Genomic DNA, 20,681 nt, shown 5'->3' with positions numbered 1-20,681 from the left:
ATATACTTTTATATTTATATTTCAATTATTTAGTGTTTCAAATAATTCATCTGTATCATCTTCTCTCTTAATTCTTGAACTGGAAAACAACAGATCTGAACAAGTAGCCATGTGATTCCAAACAGAATGTCATCATATAAACAAGTAATATTTTCCTTCCTAAAAAAGAGAGAGGTAAGGGGAAGCCTAGACAATAATTTCATACATTTACATGTTTTCCAGGCTGTTGGATTAAGCAGGGGTTTTTCCCTCCAAATTGGTATGGCTTGAGTTAGATTTAAAATCTGTTCCCAGAGGAGGCTGATAAATGGATTAAAGCGGAACATAAATTCCCTATGTCACCCAGTCCCTTAAACCTTGATGTCAGTAACATGCCTAATAATTCCATTATTATAAACGTCAAATATGTTTTACATGCGTTAGAAAGAATAAATGGGTATCAGAACAAATGGAAGACTCAAGAAACCGTAATGTTATTAAAATGTTCCATGAAAAAAAAAACCTAATATCTATAGTACAGTGTTCACCAATTAGAATTCTGGATTCCTATTTTCTTGTATTTTTCACACTGAATCCCCTACTATGTGTACATACTTTGCTTTCCTTTTCTGATGCTGCTTCTATGAAGTAGCATAACAGACTGAGGAGTGTACAAAGGCAGAATAAAAACTCACAATGTGATTCATTTGTTTTAGTAGTTCATCTGAGAAATGGCACACAGGTATCTTGCTTAGACAATATAAGAATTTTTATTCTACTCAGCAAAAGGAATGCCTCAGCTGAAGTAGTGTTTGCACTGGATTTTTAAGAAAGATGTTGCAAAGTATAGAGAGCAAAAAAATGACAGCCCTTTCAGAAAAATGACTTACAAGAAAGGACTGAAAGAACTGGGCTTGCATACACTACCAAAGAAAAATGGGAGAAGTGGATCAGCATTACAATAATCCTGAAACAGGTAAAAAAGCCAGTGATTTTTCATTTACCCATTTCTTCAAAGTATAAAGAAAAAGGTGTTTTCATTTGCAATCCATAGGCTTGAAATTAAATATTAGGAACAAACTTTCCAAGTTCAAGTGGAGTAAAATACTAAACATATTACCAATGGAGACTATGAAAATCTCATTAGGGAAATCTACAATAAAAAATTAGAAGTATTTCAGTACGAGACAGTGTAGTTATTTGATAGTATCATGTATCTGATCGGGTTGACTACACGATCTCGAGGTTGGCTGCATTCGACATTTCTATGATTCTGTGGTAACAGTCATTCAAAGAATATTCCAGTTCTTTAATGGTGAAAACATTTGATATGTAATGAGAGGTGAGAATACTTGGGCAATAAAGCATTAAGCATTTTAGAAGAAAAACAACAGAAGAAACCTCAGCTATTCAATATAATTCCACAAGGTGACAATAGAAATTTCACTACTAGGGAGAAAGAAAAAAATTACTCTTAATCTACTTCTCTGTAGGTCCTCAAAGCTTATCTGCTCCCAAGTTCTCCAAAAATGACTATATGCTTAAGAGTTCCACACTACACATAATAAAGTCCTAATTTTCAGGTTTGCTAATAATACATGGCTCTTATTGAAGTCAAAACAGTATTGGTGAGTCTCAGAAAGCTACATAAGCAAACCTTTGCTGTTTTCTTCTCTTCGTGTGGGAGCAAAGGGAAGTAAACAGAAAAGAGACCCGAACTGCCACAAAGCACACAAATCTACAAATTTAAGTTTCTATGCTACTTGTCAGGCACTAGATAAATCAACAGATCAGGGAGTTTATAGGAATCCGTTACCTCTTTCGCAATTCATTCTTAGGCAGAATTTGTTTCTCTTTCAGACATTTGTTAGAAAGCAATAAAGCACAACACTGGAGCTAGTTTTAGCCTTGTATTTACTGTTCTATTTGAAATACTTCTGGCTGTAAGAAGAGATACAGACAAGCTACCTAGTTACTCTGAGGTATTATGTTTCTGACAAGTTAATAAAAATAAGAGGCAATTCAGCAGAGCCTTGCTGTCTCATAACAATGCTTGGGAAATACACTACAAAGTTATAAAACTTTGCTAAATAGCAAAAAAAAAAAAAAATCGAAAAAATGAAAATGTAAATGTAAACAGTAAATGTACTTGTTATTTCATTAGTTGTATTACAATTTAATTTTGTTTTGATATATTTATACATTGCACCATTACTGTTACTATGCCAAACACTGAGAAACTTGGACATTATACTATGTATTTTGAATGTACAACCTTGCTCCAGTCCTTTTCTTTATCAATATTACAAAACAGTTCCTAATTTCTATTTTTTCCCTCCTTTGCCTTACTTACACAGAAAATAGTGCACCTCTCCATTACTTATTTTTAACACTTAAATTCAAAATTTAGCCTCACTTATGCTTTGCTCCCTACTGTCCATGTCATACACACTGAGCATTACCATAGCATCTTATTGCATAAGCACAAGCAAGAGAATACATACTAGTTTATGTATTTTTAAAACATCTTCTCCTCTGTCATGCATATTTGTGTATACTTCTGTGTATGTGCATATGTATATTTATTTTTTTAATTCATATACATGTATATGAGAGAAATTAAGTTTGAAACATTTAGGCCAAAACTGTTCACCGATTTGGGTTCTCCCATGTAATACACCCAGGAACTGATTTTTCAGAGTACTGCATTCTGTATATTCAAGGTTCAACTTCCATTAAATTCAGTTCCATTTATAGTGCTTAGCATTTAGTGCAATGATGCTCTCAAATGTAAATACTTAGCAGAATATATGCAGGATAATCATATTGCTTAATGACTGTCACCTAATTTAGATGTCTAATTCGTGAGGTTAATCCCTCAAGCCTCTGCTACCGTCAACAGAAAGAGGTAGCCTTGCTCTCTCTGGCTATGCATCCCTATTTCCTCCCATGAGCTGGCACTTATACTTTCAAGGCCCTTCAGTGAGTTGGATTCACAAGTTGTTTTAGCTGCACAAGTTGATTTGGCTGCAAAACAATATTTTAAGTGGTTTTTTTGCATGTTAAGTTTTCAGTGGGTCAGCTGATCTGTCTGACCACGTATGCACACAATCAGCAGTAGCAGTCCTTCAAGTTCACAGCTCTGAAACTGGCCAGAGCAGATTGGGATGATCTCTTTAGCCAACAGCTAATGGCACCAATGTAATTAAATTAGATGGCTGGAACAGAGTAACATGCATGTTGTGTCAAAAAAAAGCTACATGGAAAGAAAATTCCATCAAATGATTTCTAAGCTCACAAAAAAAGTCCATAGAAGGAGAGAATCCATATTCACGGGGCAGCAGTCCAATTATCTTTACACTTAAATTTTCTTTCCATAGTTCCTGCTTCGTTCACCCAGTACATATAGCAAACTGCAACAAATAAAGTAGAAGTCCTTCAGAAAAATATTTAATTCATCACATGACTACAGGTTTTTTTCCATACACTGAATAAAGCTGAAATCCCTTGGGGAAAAAGCAGTATGTGGTAGTTAATGATATTTTAATACAGGTAGACAAAAGAAGGCAAATTAACTTTAAATAATTGAATTTGAAACCAGAGAGGTATTTCCATAGAGGTTTCTGTATCTGCCTACTGAGAGCTTAAATAGGCAAATCCAAATTCCAAAAATTTCATCGTGTCGAACTAAAGTGGAGTCAGGTGGCAGGGTAAGAGTAAGAACACTTCGGGCATGTTGCCATGTCAGTTATAGAAATTGATTTTTAAATAACTCATAATTTTAAAAAATCTTTTACATCTTGCTAGAGAAAATATATAAACATGCAGCTTAGAACCATAAAAGTGGCCCAAGTCCATTAAAAGTGATAGACTTTCTATTGACCCTAGGTCAGGCTCCATGTGTATAGAGCAATAGTCTCAATATACTGTAGCAATGATCTTTCTTTCTTTTTTTAAGCACTTCAACAAGCAAATACGTATTTTAAAGAAACATATCTGGCATAATAATAGTATACAAAACTAGGTTAATTTGCTTCAACGACTTCTGTAATTATGAAAAACAAATATGAAGACACAGAAGGAAAACAATTACCTCCTTTTTTAATTGTTATTCTGCTATGAATAATCATTCTGTTGCTGTCATGTTCTTCACATTGTGGTATTTTAGGGAAAAATATCTTAAGGTGACTTATCATCTTGTGAATTGGCAAAACAGTTAATGTTTTAACAGTGATGCATAGACCAACTGCTTCTTTTTTGTTTGTTTACTACATACTGAAGATATCATGGTTTGTTTCACAATACAATCACTTTCAGAAAGTACATTAAAACTTATGGATATAAATTAGATCATCAATTGAGGGTTCTCCTTGTTTATGAGGTAACAACTGTATCCTGTGGAGGTGTTTATTAGACCCATTACACATACAGTCGCTACCAATTTAAGTGGAAGCATGCTCAAGTTTTTCTTTCAATACCAAAATGTCAAATAAGAAGAACTTAATTTCACAACAAAAACTCTCACACAAAATAGATGAAAACAGATGAAAAATATTTATAGAAGCATGTGCACCAAGCTGAATGAAGTGGGAATATTAAAAGCATTAGAGAATTGTAACTAGCACTCCAATCAGTTGCAGATGAGATTCTAGTTTTAGCGTAGTTCCCAACACTAGCATCAACGATCAATAGGTTGGAAAATATATATGTGTTCTAGCAGTCTTTGCATTAATTTTGTTCCAGAAAGGAACATGGATAAGAGATTTTGCCTATGAAGAAATGGGTGATAAAGGAAAAAGATATTGGTACGTAACGTCATAAAAATCAGATAAAAATTCACACTTTGTGCATGAATTGATTCCTCATAATATCACACTATAATTACATATTCTCAAAACACAGTGGTTTTAAGCTCTGTGGAGAATTAATGGTATTTTAACTCTAAACTTGGCTGTAAATCACACTATGCAATCATCTTAAAGTAACAGAAGACACATACTAATATCATACACTACCAACTAAAACAAAACAAAAAAGCAATGGGCCTAGAGTCCATTACCTACTATCCTACACCAACTGTGCCCAAGACTACCTACAAGGAAGGATGGTCATTACTGAAGTCCTCTGCCAGGTGTTTCGCTCTGTCTCCCTGTCTTTATTTTCCTCCAATAGGTTACACGTCTTCTTGGTTTTTCCCCCCCTCATTTGTCATTCCCAATTGTTTGATTTTCCCATAGTGTTTTCTCTTTAGTCTACTGTCCTTCTTGGAAGGAAACTTTGTTTATATAATAGAGGGACTGGAAACCAACCTCAAGGCAAAAATCAAGAGCAGCTGCCTCAGGCAGATACCATGGAAAGCATCTAAAACCAAAGCAAGCATACAGTAACTACTTCCTGAGAATGTTCCCCCAGAATGCAACCATTTGCAGCTCTCAGTCTCCCTGAGCCAAATATAAATTTAAGTTTTTCATGCCTTTTATTCTTCTTAGATATTTCATCCAGTTGCTTACTGAATTTATGCAAACTTCCACCATCTACATCTTACTGTATAGATGTCCACAGCTTAATTACACACGGTCTGATGTTTGTTTGATATAGTAAAACTGGAAAGGAAGTTTGATTGCTGGAAAGAAGTATTTAATGGACTCTTTCTGCTAGGAATATCTCATTTTTCTCTCACTGGATTTTTTGAATGTTTCATTGGAATAGTTCTGTATTAATTAATTTAGGTAAAGAGTGGCTTATACTTTGCATATAGAACTTCTCAGCTATATTTTCCATTGCAACATGCAAAATGCTACTCTGCAGCAGTTCACATCTGAGGGGTGTTACCTCCTTACAACAGCATGATATTAGTTCCTCTCTATTTCAGTGAACCTTCATGTTAGAAGGTTATTTGCTTTTTTTTAAAAATATTTTTGAAATCTACAAAACCTTGATGCAGCAGGAGACACTACAAAATATATCCAATATATACATAATACATATATCAGATGTTTGTAGTTTGGTCCATAGACTGATAGCTTCATACTGCAGTTCTAACCTGTTTCACTTCTGTGCGTTGTAGACTGATGTGTCGCTTGATTTATTAAAAAAAATAAAAATCAAGAACATGTAGTAGTGAATAAGTGAAATGAACAAAGACAGTAGTTATAGATAGAAACATTAAAGTTTTTAAAAACACTTTTACTGGAAATTATCCCTCAACGAAGACAGAAAAATTTTGTTTGCTGTTTTGTGGGGTTTTTTTTAAAGAAGCACTATGGATTGTTTCTAAAGGAGCAGTAGAAGGGGTAGTGAAAGACCATTTAATTATTTTCTTTTAAATCTATTTTGAAAGAAAAAACCATAATTATCATGTTTGGAAAGATAGGGAAAAATTACCTTTTCTTTGTTTCAAGAAAATTATATCTTTATGGGCCTTTAAAGTGGATAACAAATTGAAAGGAACACCCTCTTCCCTCCCAAACACACCTATCCCCTACTCTACTCTTTGATAGAGCTAAAGAAAACAAAATATCTTTACGTTAAATAACAATGCTCATTAAAAGAATGCTCTTTTTTCAATTGCACATATTATTTTTTGGTCTTGGAGGGAGGAACAGAATCTCTAATTTGGTTCAGCTTCACTATATTTTCTTATACTCTGAGGTAACTGATGAGATTCAAACATTTATATTTAGACTATATTACCAGAAACAGCTGTTCCCAGGAAGGCTTCTACTTCCAAACCAAACTCACTAAAATTCAGGGAGGATCAAGTGATAAGAGGTTCTTTAGACATTCTCAATCAATAAGAAACCAGTCGTACAAATATTCCTAAATGACTGACCCTGCTGATATACCTGTGATACTCACTCTTCCTTGAAGTTCCAGGTCTTATACTCTTGCAAGAAACTTTGCAAAGTTTCTGGCTAAGATGCAGAAAAATACTCAAAATGTGATACTAAAGCTTGCAAAAGAGAAAGCAAGTGAACAAAATCTAAAATTTAAAAATAATAATAAAAAATCAGCTCTTAATCCATATTTTTAAGTGCCTGAAACCTCAAGGTTAGGACTCCAGTAGCCTGTATATAGTTCATGAATGCAATTAAACAGAAATCAAAGGGAGTATTTATATTTCTCAGTCACATGCATGGTCAGCTCTCTTCTGTAACCTCTGGTCTTTACAGAAGTACATACCTATCATCTTTGAAGTTGTAATAGTTATTAAAAATGCCCAGCATAGAAACTTGCAACATATTTACTAGCAGTTAAATGATATTCAATATTCCTTGCTTAAGTTTGAGCCCTAACAAACTTTGAAGTAAATCCACACACAAACTTGGACGGTTTTCTCCTAAAATTTAGCGGGATCCTTCACTGTGTTTATGTGGAAGGCTGTAGGCCCTATTCACATCTGCAGTCCCGCTACTACAGCACTTATTTTTCCCTTAAATAGCAAGAAACAGTCCTTGCAGCGTGACTTTTGGAAAGGACCTCGAAAATTGTAGTTCCAAGCCGTAATACAGCTCGTACCCCGCAAGGGCGCTCCCCCACACGAGAAGCCCCGGGAAGGGGGCACCACCCCAGCGGACCTCGGCCCCCTCTGCCCGCCGCCGGGGCCGCACCCCGCCAGCTCCTTCTGCCCTCGCCGGCGCCACAGCGGCTTGTAGGAGCGGCTTGCGGGGCACCAAAGCGGGCACGTCCTCAGGCATGAGGCGGTCGGCGACCGACGCCGCCTCGGACCCCACTACTCTAGCGCACCGCACCACCCAGCGCCGCTCCCTGCCGGGCACGCGCGGGACCGCCGCCCGTCCGCCGCCGCCCGTGAGCCACACAAGCGCCCGCCGCCGGGGCGGCTGCGCAGAGCCGGGCGGCGTGGGATGGGCCCTCGCCAACCGCCCTCTTCGCCACCCGCCCCGGAGGGGCCGCGGGGCGGAGCTGCAGGGAAGCGGCCGCCCGTGGCTGCCTTCGGCCCCGTACCGGATCTCGCAAGGGCGCCCGGGCGTTGTCGCGATTCCCGCCCGCCATCCTTTGGCCTTCTGCCTCTTCGCCGCGCCGGCGCCGGCCGCGGTCTGGGCGGCACAGACCGCGCCCCGCGTCTTCTCCCGGCCGCCTTCCGCGCAGCCCCGGCGGTGCGAGGCATGAAGCTGAGCAAAGCCCAGTACGATGAGATAGCCCAGTTCCTGGGGCACGTGCAGCCCACCCGGCAGAGCCTGAGGAAGCTGAAGGAGAAGTTCCCTAGGTAAGTGCTTCCCGCCCTTCGGCGCGGGACCCCGGCGGCGGCCTGCGGGCTGGCTGCTGGCGGGCGAGGGGCCACGGGGGCCGCTGCTCCAGCCCCACCCGGTGCCCCAGTTCTGGCCCCACACGGTACAAAATCACCAGGACACGCACACGGTCGTCGACGGCAAGCGACAGCTCGCTGAAGCTGCTGCTGGGAGCAGGGTACTGCTCACCCACCGTGACCTGAGGAGTTGGCACAAAATAAAGCAAGCTTCCTCCCCGACCCTGCCACACGTCCAAGTGAAAGCTTTCGCGTCCCTTCATGAGGCTCTTAAACACCAAGTAGGTCTTCTGATGTGAATGAAACCTTAAGGCTCGGGCCGTAACTCTGTGGCTGAGGCCAAGGGTGGAACACATCTTGCAATACCACTGCCCCTTTTACTTAGGCAGAAGGGGCTTTCTGGACCCATAATTCACTACCTGTTGCTACTTTGCAGTTGAAGGCTGGAAAAGGGGTCATCTTGTGACATATGGCCATTCATCTGCTTCCATGCCTGAGTGTTCAGAATTGTCAAAAGCATTTGCAAATGACTGTAGGCTAGCATGGAAAGGTGCACATGACAGGATGTGCTCTATGCACCGATTTCATTGCCAAAATTTGCTTACTATCAACAAGAGAGTTGTAAGGGAGGTTGCAAGGCTTTTCACGTTGTTTTGAGGTTTGGGGGAAGGATTACTAATGCTGAATTAGAAAGGAAAGCAAAATGGGTTTTGGGGGGAAAAGAGTGGTGCTGTCTCTAAAATCACCACAAATAATACAGAAAAATGTAGGGGTTTAGGTGCTATGCTTATTTTCACGAGAGAGAAATAAGTAAAATAGAAAGTCATTCACAAACTTCGTGAATGAGCCTTGCTAGTCTTATCGCAAGTGTGGCAGAAGAAACTGACACTGTAACTTAGAGTAAGTGGATGAGGAGCCGACACTAACTTAGGCTTTGAAGTTGTCCAGTGAAATCTTTTCATTTTCGGGAAAGTGTGTAATGTAGTTAAAAATCAAGCTGAGGGAATAGCCCTGTTATAGAGAACAAGTGATTGTAAAAAAATGTGGTTGGTTTAGGGAGTGCATTGAGTTGCATTGTTGGGAACCCAGCTCACCTTGCACAGTACTTCTGCAACTTGGAATCCACTTACTGTGACAGCATATGTCTAAAGAACTTAGATTTGGCTTTACCACTTTGGTACTAATGAAATTAGGAGTAAGTGTTTATGTATATTTGTGTGTGCATGCAGGCATTACACATATGCATGCACATGTTCTCTTTTTCTAGTCTCCTTATAAAGCTGTCTTGAAAGAAGGTTAGACTTTGGGTTCGTTTTCCAGGTCAGAACCTGCTGCCAAGACAGATCCATAAGCACATGAGGGTCTGTAATAGGGAAAACGAGTTTGTCAGAAAAAGACCAGGCCTTTCTGATACGTTTTACTTCCCAGTCCACACATTTGATACTGCAAAAGATCTGTTCAGTCCTCTGTTTCAGAACTTGATGACTCCTGAAAAACTATGTGCAACTAACATTGTAAGATCACACAATCAAAGAATATTCTGAGTTGGAAGGGACCCACAAGGATCATCGAGTCCAGCTCTTAAGTGAATGGCCCGTATGGGGATTGAACTCACAACCTTGGTGTTATTAGCACCAGGCTCTAACAGGGTCAGGGTTAGTTAGGAACAAAATAACATTTTTTTTGTAAAGCAGCTGGTGTGGTGAGCACTGAAAAGCAGAGATTAGCTATAGTAGTTTCTTCCATAATTAGCTGGCTTAGCACACTGTTTTCTTGTTATTCACATTATGTTATGAAAATGCCCTCTTTTGAATTCTGCTTATAGGCCTCTCCTGAATTTTGTTTGCCCATCCTGGCAGAAGGCTAAAATCTTCTATTTGAGTGATGAATTAATTGATAGCTTTTTCAAAAATGCCTGTCTTAAGTGTATTTTGAGGTCTACATATGTCCTTTCTGTGAATGGTTCAGGAAGTGGTATTTCTTTGTTGTCTCTTTGTTTATTTCTCATAGCAGGACAGATGCAGAAGATAATACTTTCCAAGGTCACTGCCTGCCTTAGCAGCAAGGGAGGTGTATTAAAATAGATTCATGTTATAATGTATAAGGCATTCTCTGTAACTGTTGTCTTGTAAAAGAGGCCTGCTGTAGAGATTTGTAAACTTGTGTGCCATCTTAAAGGGGAGGCTTTTTCAGTGATGTGTTTTATAACTGTGAAGTAATTTTCTTATAATCTAGAACCTTTATCATTCTCTTCTGGAATGAGAAGGGTCTGATTGGACTCTTTGGCTGCTTTTTTTTCTTTATGAAAGCTAGAATCAAACAAGCAAACCCCCCACCCACCTCAACTTTCTGATTCAGTCTTTTTAAGAAAGTATTCCAGAATCTGTCATGGTACTTGCAGTGTGATGAAGGTGTCCATAGCCTTTTTGTCATTATTATATGGTAACAGTTGCCGATTCAAACTGGAAAGTACTAACATCCGTTATAGCTGCTTTCACCTTGCACTTTCAATCTTTTCCCGGGAAGGATCAGTATTCCACTGGTAATGCAATACATAAATTGACAGTTTTCAAATATTTCTGGTTTCTGCTGCCTCATAGATCTTGAGAGTCTTTGAATTTCTGCATTTATCTGTTCAGTTTTTTTTCTAATACTGTCTTATCTCTTGGTTTCTCCCTTGGTTGTTGTGTTTCCTGAAGTGTCAAAGTTAATGCTCCTTATTTGTATAAAGTATCTTTCACGCTTTGTGAAAGGGCCTGCTCTTGTTCTGCAATTTGCCCCTAAGAATAAGTTGTAATTTCCATAAAACGATTGCCACAATTCAGTATATAGGTATGCTGTGTGGTGGCTGCCAACCTGACCTGTGAATCTAAATAATTTTTTAACAGGGTAGTTTGTGCTTTACTGTTGTTGAACTACTTCAGCAGGTGAGATTACTACTTCAAAAGAGCATTGTCATGTGACTTATTAATGTCAAGAAGTCAAAATTAGACTACTTCTCATACTGTTTATACAAGCATGGGGACTTTTTTGTTTTACAACCCTGTAACATTACAGTCAACGTGCATTTAATTTACTTGGCTTAAAATCCAGTTATTTTGCAAAAACTTGGGAATCAAGTTGCTGTTCTTTTTCTGTTAGTGCAGTGCTTTGTATTCCATGCCTGGCAATTACCAATGTATTATTCATTTCTTTATTCTTAAGGTATTTGTTACAAGCTTAGCAGTTGTCTTCTAACAGGTTCATGTTTAACAGCAGGATATTTGGATGACCTGAGGATTATCAAAATGTAATTTTGAGTACTAAGCACAATAGATCTCTGCCAATATTCAATCACTGATCTGTAGTTCCTTTGATCTTTTTAACACATGTTATGTTCAGTGCTTTTCTGAAGTGTACCACTTTTTCTTCTTTGTTTCTTACCTGAATTTATCTACTTGCTAATAATTGTAGTTTTCTTTGTTACTTTTGTATTTTATTCTTCTGCTTTCTTTTCAGCTATGCACTCGTGTTCTTCTGAGATACTGTTCTTCTCAGTGAGACCTAATGTCTAAATTGAATTACCCATTGTAGGGCTGGCTATAGGAAATGTAGGGTATTGCAGGAAATGTTCTGAGAAAGTTACAATCTCTTTATATTCAATGTTTGTTTATATCTTAAATGGTAGTTAGAGCTGCCTGCAAGTAGAATCCTGTAGATAAGAATCACTTCAGCCCTAACTATTTATAGTGACAAGATGTAAGTTAAACTTTTACCTGTATTCAAAGACTATTTTAACTTATCCTGAAAAGTCCAGCTTCTAAGGGTTCATACCCAAACTGATATTCTAGTACTTTGGTTTAGTCGTTTACTGTTTAGTTCCTGTTTTAGTTGTTTCAATTCTTCTGTATATGGAAGAATATATTGTTTCTCTCAGAAACCTTTTCTAAAGCTTCTTACCAGTAGAACGTGATTGACAAATGACTGGACCCTTCTCGTATATATACACCTTTTACATATTTTGCTGCTCTTCTTTGTATCAATTCTGATTGAATATTACAGTTTCCTTGATTGAATCTTCCTGTGACGTCTACCAAGTTTTCTCAGGGTGAGAGCTTTGCTGACCTTATTCATTATGATGCTATCTTGGCGGATTTCTTTATGTGAGTTTTTTTCTGGTTTGGTTCTGTTCTGAGCATTTGAGTTTCTAACACTAGATTGTGCTTGAATTGGAGATTCCATAAACTTTCTTATGGTTCAAGTTGTCTCAGTAGCCCTGTGCATCTCTTAGTGATTCCAAAATCTATATGCTTGTCAAGTTCTTGCATTGAACTATTGTGAAATGTATTTCAGTGCATTTAGAAGTGCTGTATTCTTCCATAGCACAGTTTGTGTAGTCCTGTATTGTTTATCTTCTTTTCTTCAAGTTGTTAAACTAAGTTGGTGCCTCCAGCCTAACTTTCCTTTAGGTACCTTCACTTGTGTTCCTATAAGAGAGACATTAGTTTCTGAGCCTGTTTGAGTGCAAACTGTTACAGAGATTTTCAAAGTACTAGGATTTCAAAGTATTAGAACTTTTATCAGCTGCTGTGTGCAGTTCTTCACTTTTCTTCTGTGAATCTATTCAGAGAAATACTGTCCTGTTTGTGTTCCTTCTGTGAAAACTTACTTCTGTATGATCAGGAAGAGCCTTTTTTACAGCAGAAAGATAAGGGAACCTGGCATAAATGTAAGAGAAGTACTTTTTTTTCCTTCTTCTTCATTTTTCCAGTAAGCAAGAGGAAAACATGATGCACAACTTCATACTGATATACTTGATATTTGAATATGGATATTTAGTTTTAATGTATGCAACTTCCTGTTTGATTATTGTAATGCACACAGTCATTCCTGGAACATATCAAGAGGTTCACATTTCTCTACATTTGTGACCTCTCTTCTTCATTACGTAGTATCACTTCAGTTTTACACACATTTTCAGTAATTGTCTTCCTCTTTCTCCAAATTACTGATTATTAAATGCTTTATTAAATGACACCAGGCCTGGAAAGCATCTCAGCAAGATTTTTCATTTAATAAAAATGTATCTGCACAGTAATGTCTTACATTGTAAATTGGAAAAAACAATCTGTTTATTATTTGTTCATTTTTATCACTTTCTCAGTGATGATTCATACTGAAACTAAGGCCCTAAAGAAGTTTAAATGTGTGGTATCAGAGTTATTTCTTTTACCAGCTGCTTTTTTCTTCCTCTTATCCAGTGTCATTGTTGCCTCTAGTTTTGTTTTTTAGAGTTGGGGGTGGATAGGCCTCTGATTTTCCTCTTCAAGCCAGTTTTATTGACCGGGAAATATACTGCTTTTTGTGAATAATTTTATTCTGCCTTTGTGCAGTTACTTAGATTATCAAGCAGTACTGCTGAGCCCATAACGGTTGTGGTGGGAAACAGGAAGGTAGAACTGCTTCTCTCTTTCATCCCACCCACTTTTTTTTTTTTTTTTCCATTTCTGTATTCTCAAGCCTACAGATTGAGTTGAGGTGGAAGGAGAATTCTCTGTGCTCGGCTCTGGTGCTACTTGGACCTCCTGTTACCCAGGAAGGAGGACTGGCAGTGAAGCTTGTGAGCAGGGGCCAGATGGGTGTCTTCGTGGCTCTCAGAGCTCTAGGCTCAGGACTCAAGCACAGGATTATTAGACAGGGAGTTTGTATCTATGAGCAGGCAACCTACTGCTGTGTAACAATTCAGTTGCACTCTCTTCTGCCCGGAAAGGCTCTTGTCATAGCAAACTAACATGATTCTTGTATCTACTCCTGCTCTCCCTGCTCTTCTGAATAGTTGATTAATTATTTTGAAATGTAGGGGAACTAGGCCATTTTTCTTTACTCTGCAAGCACTGATCTAGCAAATCTCATTTAGAAAGTTGTCTTTGTCCCCATGAGTGCTAGAAACTTACTTCACAAAAAAAAAATTTAAAGGCACATTTTAAGCTTCCTCTTTTTTTCCATATTCTCACTACTTAACAACAAAATAAATTCATGCTCTGCCTATATAAACCAGTAGACCAGCTCATGAGAGAAAAGAAAGCAGACATTAGCAGGAGGTGCAGAGAGACTTGGAGGGAGATGGTAAATAGGAGATGATATATTCCCACCCTCTCTGTTTTGAAGTGGCAAATCCTTTGCGCTGGGTACTGTGTTTGAATGTTGTGGAGGATATAACGAGAGCAGCAATGAAACAGAATTTTTAGTTTTACAGTTTCTTCTTTTATGTTAGACTGTTTTACACTACTGTTTGTTTTTGTCTATTCTATGTAGCAAAAACCTAATATGATTTTAACTTTGTTGTGTACTTGAAGCTGCAGTTAACCTCACAGGTAAGCAGATTGATGATAAGAGATAAGAAAGAGGTCTTGGCTCGTTATTTGAAAAGAAAATTAGTAGTATACAAGTTTCAGGAAGTGTCCTGCAATAAATTTTAGCATATTCAGAATAATCCTAAAATTAAATAAAAATTTACTGTACAAAGTAGTTAAATGAGCTCTAAACTGATATTGTTCCCTTTGGAAAGATGTTCTTGCTATTTGAACCCTTGGTAGGAAATCTGTATTACAGCTTTGATAGGGCTGACAGTGGGCAATACAGGTTTCTCTTTTCACTTAAATGTCAGTGAACAAGCCTTAAAGAATTTGTAACTGGTTGGATTTGGTATGACTTGCTAAAAAACTGTTTGCTTATGCTATGATCCTAAATAGGAAGAATACCAATCCTCTCCTGTAGTTGAAGTATTGTGTGATAGAAATTAACAAAATCAGCAAAACAAACTCAGAAAAACTTTGTCTTTTTCATTATTCATTAAATTAAACATAAGATACTTACTTAAAGTTAGCAACTGGTAGCAGTGGGAGCTTTCAGAGTAGAATTAAAAATATAGTTTTGCTTACTTTTGTAGCTCTCTAATACCAACAGACAAAATTTAGACAGAAAACTTACATTGGCACGTGTAAGTACTAGGTTTTTAGGACGTAGGTCCTTTCCAGATTTGTTTGGAAAGAGATGGAAAGGGTTTTTTTGCATTGTTTGCACCTATTAACAGAAAAATAGATGTAATATATAAGTGTGTATCAGCATGAAAGTTAATTTTGAGGGAAGTTCATTGCAGTTTTTCTGCAGTTTTTGTTAGTGTAACCATCTTCTTCCTTACAAGCATCCCCGCATATGTCGTCCATCCCAGCAAAATCCAAAGCTATTTTAAATGTTAGTCTTGAATTTTCTTGAAATACTTTCTGAGTTTTTGAGTACTGATAAATCTCTTTCTTCCCTCTTAATGTTTTCCCCTTCCAGTATGTGAAGTGCTACCATATGGGAGTACAGTTCATTTTATAAAAAAAAATCCCACAGAACAGGACTTACTACACTTGTGAAATTCATTTTGCTGAGTAAAGGGAAACCTTTTTTGGCCTTGAGGAATTTATACAAACCACTTAGAAGCCAATCCTAAATCCTTTGAAGATTTGATGGTGAAAGACAATGATTGGAGGGGGCCTTTTAAAGCAGACGTGGAAATTAGTTCCCTATAATTTGAAAATGCATTCTGAGTCTGTTGGATCTGTGTGTTAAGTGCTCTTGTTTAATACAGAAGAAAAGAAAGAAACAGAAAGAGAGAGAAAAAAGAAACAGAAAATTACAGAGAGAAAAGAGAAAAGCAACAGGGAGAAAAGAAAAAGAGAAAAAAGAAAAATGTAAATAAGAGGGAAAAGATACAAAATGCAAGAGAAAAGAAATAAAAGGGAGAAAAAAGAGGGATTAAAAGGGAAAAGAAAACAAAAAAGAGCAGAAAAAGATAAAAAGAAAGGGAAAGAAAGAAAACTATTATATGTCAAAGCTGTGGAGGTTATCTTGGTCACAGTATACACTACTGTGTTGCTCTAATTTGGTTGTAGTTTTTTGGTTGTACTGTGTGGTTTAATTTGGTTGTACTTTTTTACACTTCACAGATTCCATGGATGTGATAATCACCAGTAGGACAGGAATATAAGTCTTGTGGCACAGGTTTTTTAAGTATTTCATTCTAAAGCAAGCTTGGTGTCGTCAGACCAACGGATGTCTGTAGATTTACAGGCAAGATTATGGTGGTTGTTAAGGAAGGATGAAGTGGAAGTTTTAACATTGACCATATGTGCATTTTAATTGACTTGTGGATTTTAGGGTACCATTATATTCATGTTGCTTGTATTTAAGGAATATTATGATAAAAATGGTAACTCTTGATTGTATTTCAGAAACAGCTCCATACTGTATTGTTCTTCTGAAGCCATCAAACAAGTCTAGGCTTGAGTTTTATGAGCGGAGGGGATTTGTTACATTGGAATGGAAAATATTTTATTCATGCGTTGTTTTTTGGACAATCATATTCTGGGCTATATTACAATGGCACGATAAATTGCTGAATACACTGCTGAATATGACCTCACCATGAAAAATTTGATGCATTAGAGTAGGAAAGGTTGGAATATATCAACGTTAGCTGACAAGGGACTTTGAATTTTGACCTAACACAGATGACCTTTGTGTGCAATAAAAGTGAGTTTAATCTCCAGGTCAAGGTTGAGGTGAACGGTAGGGCAATGTGTATTGGTTTGTACTGGCTATGGCTGGATCACACCTAGCAAGCAAAGAAATCCAAGGTCTTTGCACTTCAGAGTAACCAAATGCTTGATTACCTAAAGTTTACCCATATCTGTTATACAACCTTCAAAAACTGCGGTATTGTAGACAGCTAACTCTTCAGCAGCTGTGGACTATTTCACTTGAAGCTCAGTGCTTCAGAATGAGAGGTGTGAGGTATGAATATTGTGCTCTTATAGATCACTGAATAGGTAAATAAAATTTCTCCTCTAGCGTGTAGAAGAAAGACTGTCAAGTATATTACCTTGCTATGAAAAGGGTGAAATCTAGAAGCTTTGTTTCTTTGACAGCTAACCCATCTTTTGAACATCGGAAGTTTATTCCTAAGTGTCTTATGCTTTTAAGAGGAACACAATTAAGAGAGCTCTGATATGTTTCACTAGGCACATACAAAGAAAATGGGTCCTTTTGAGCACTCCATTTCTGCAAAAGGTATTTGATCAAAAAAGCTAAGTTACAAAATGTTTTGGGGGTTGTCAAGGTTACTTAATAAAGACGTATAGGTGAATTTAAATAAAAGATTGTCATGTTTGATAGTAGTCACAAACAAAATCTGTCTTTTTAACTGGCTGGTGTTACAGGAGTGCTATTTTACTAACATACTAAAGGTACGTTTGCTGAATACACATGGAAGAGCGGTAGCAGTGGTGCTGTGGGAAGGAGGGAGTTCTCTTTAAATCAACCAGGGGAAAAAAAAGTTTGAGACTAATGGAAAGAACCTCTACTCCTTTAATAGAGCCTGCAAAATATATTCTCCAGGACTGATCAGCTCTGAAGGCTCTAGAGGTTTGATGATTGGAATGGCAGGAAATCACGCTTTCAGGACATAACGAATTGACTAGGCCATCCATCATTTGTTAGCATGCGCCGAAACACTGGGTTTGTGTGCAGAGGTCTGTGATTTAGTAAATACTTGGGAGATGAATAGAGCTTACACACAAGGGAAGATATTGCTGTCCTTCAGCAGCCTTAGACACAGATCCCTGCTGAGAAGGCCGTCTGACAGCAGCTCATCAGTAACTGGCCTGTCACAGTCAGTGATGCCCACCAGCCATCCCCAGTATATTAAATGCATTTTTAATATCTGCTTCAGTAGATTTAATGAAGAAAATTTAGTTTTCATACTCTGATCACTGCTTCCTCGAGTGTTTTAAAGCATTGAGTGAAGCACTTCCAAGAAAGGAACTGTGCTGATACCTGGAGGAGTTGATTGAAAATCAAAATGAAACAGGTGTGTTACTATCTAAATAGTTTCCTTAAAGCAAAACAAAAATGTTTGGAAAAAGCAGGGATTATCTTAGAAACAATTGACCCTCCTGCAGAGGGACCTAATGCAGCAGGCTGTACAGTGGCAGAGATGCAGTGCTTGGAAAGGTGTTTGCACAGGGGTTCTGTTTTGCATGGCTGGGCTTGCCAAAAATTTCCTACGCTTTCATGTGTTAGTGTTTGAATCAGATGATCGCTGTGTCTGGCTTTCAGAGTCCAGAGAGGACGGTGGCTGTGAATGCAAGGAATGGAATATATAAGTTTTTAATAGCTAACATAGATTTTGGTTTGGTTTTGGCATTTTTGAGAGAGATGCAGTTGGTTAAAATAATTATAGCATTCCATAGTATTATGTAAACTGATATAAGAAAAAAATAACAAGACAGGATGGAAAATAAAACTATTTTTATAACTTACCGAACTCATTGACAGTTATTCAGTATTGACATTCTGCATGTAAGGATTGTACAGAATTAATTTTTAACTTCATAGCAAATTATAAGATCTTTTGCTGTCCATACATATAGATAAACTTCATAGTTGTTTGATTTTCCTGTGAACTTTCAGGGAAAACATCTGTTTACATAAAGGCAAATATGTTGGTTTTTATTTCCTAACGAGATTCAGTGCTTATGATATTTACTTCAAGACAGCAAGACAAACAACTCGATTTTGTTGGACACATCTATCTCGAACATTTACTTCTTGAGCTTTTTCTCCCTCAGGAATCCATTCTGTGTTCACAGAAGAGAAAGCAGGTGTTGAATGAGACCTATAAATTTGATTCTCGTATGTGTCAAAACAGTAATGTATTAAATGCATATTATTATAAAAATTTAAGATGTGTCCTAAACGCTTACATTTTTATAACACATGACAATATTAAATAATACATTTTCTTGTTAGCATCTGTTTGCTGTCATTGTTGTCAGGACCTATGAGTTATTACTTAAATTAATGACTACAACCATTTTAGTACTGATATATGCCCCTTATGGCTTTTTGCATCACTTAATAAAATAACATATATGCTTCTATGAGAGTAATCTTTTAATTGTTTATTCCTTTAAGTGAAAGTCTCAGAAACTTGTATTACACTTCAAAACTGAGTGAAATAATGCTAAGAATTAATTTCTGTAAGAATATGGAATACAGAAACTGATCCTGCTAAAATTGTCTTCTAAGATAAACCAGATAGAATATTATTTCCAAGAGAAACCAACAACACTGAACTATGAGTGGAAAAATACTGTTCTGTGTTCTTCTGATTGGGTGATGGTTAAAAGCCTTGTTCATTTGTTTGTTTGACTAATTGGTGCCATACATGTAGATTTCAAACTCCCATAGGCATGCTCTGTCATTAGTTTTCAGCTTGTATCTCCTGGAGTCTTTGTTGTCCATAGATTTCAAATGAAGAATTCAAAGTAAATGAACTTCTTGTCAGCAGACTTAAATTTGCAAAACAGGAACCTGCACCTGTTTTGGGAAAAACATTCTGCTTTGTGAACAACTTCGGATGAAAACTTCTGTTTTGTAAGCTACTAAAGCATTTTTATTTCTCTTACGATTTCTTTTTGTACTTTTTTTTAATTCTTATGTCCATAACATTTTGAGTATGATAGTGATATGAATGAGATATATTGTGCCTTCCAGTGCACACATCAGGATATGCAGTAGCCTGATTGATAGTAACAGTCTCATTGCTTTAGGCTGGAGAATTCTTGAACTTCAGTTCCCTGCTTCACCCTTCTTGTTTAGAATGTTTAAGCAAGTGTCACAAAACGGCTTCAGGTCAGGATGTAGTGCTGAAGAGGACTTTATTGTTTGGGTGATTCTCCTCTATTTGCATATTTGTATTTAGGCCTGCAAGATCTTGGAAGCATTTGGTGGCCTGGATTCCCATATACCTTCAGAAACTTTAACACTGAATAAAAATGTGCTAAGATAGTACACATTATTCTTTCACAGAAAGCAAAATGTTGTAAAATACTCCTTTGAGTAAGACCCATGTGATAACAAAGGTAGCATTTTATGTAATGCAGTTTGTCTGAAACTGTTTCAAAGACAACATAAAAACTATGACCAGAATGGAGGTAATACTCACTCCTGTGACTGAATTAATGTTCCTCCTTGTTAATTGAGAACCCAGGCAACAATGAAGACATCATGTATCTCTATTTCTATTTGTGGTTGGCTAGGAGATGGCTGAACTTATTATCGGTCCTCTATTGATACTGGTAACATCCAGTTCTTTATTGCATCTCTTCTGTGGAATGCAGATGTGCACTTTGAGGCTATATCTTGTAGAGAGTACAATAACTAATAGGCAGAGAGTGTATGTTCCTACGGATAATATGGCTGTTAAACATTAGCCATTTCCAGCGTTAATATAAGATGCATGTTGTCAATGCAGCTGTCTTTCAGTCTTCAGCACAGCTGAGCAATATGTCTTCCTAGACAAGCGCATTTTCTTGGGATACACAAGAAAAAAATAAAGCTGTATTTC

The 20,681-nt window shown here is 37.5% G+C and overlaps 1 protein-coding gene across 3 annotated transcripts in view; it reads left to right on the top strand.

The window, feature by feature from the left end:
• The first annotated feature begins 8,035 nt into the window (after positions 1-8,035).
• CUNH15orf41 (chromosome unknown C15orf41 homolog) overlaps positions 8,036-20,681 on the top strand; it is a 122,909-nt gene continuing 110,263 nt past the window's right edge. For all 3 annotated transcript variants that reach the window (XM_018082918.1, XM_018082920.1, XM_018082921.2), the window contains exon 1: positions 8,036-8,206. In XM_018082918.1, coding sequence (XP_017938407.1) covers positions 8,106-8,206 — 101 coding nt within the window. In that variant the 5' untranslated portion in view covers positions 8,036-8,105. The remainder of the gene's footprint in view (positions 8,207-20,681) is intronic.

Source organism: Manacus vitellinus, unplaced genomic scaffold (genome assembly GCF_001715985.3).
Source record: "Manacus vitellinus isolate BGI_N305 unplaced genomic scaffold, ASM171598v3 scaffold_6_pilon, whole genome shotgun sequence".
NCBI lineage: Eukaryota > Metazoa > Chordata > Aves > Passeriformes > Pipridae > Manacus > Manacus vitellinus.
Note: the sequence above shows the minus strand (reverse complement) of the source record. Positions and strands in the feature narration are given on the sequence as shown.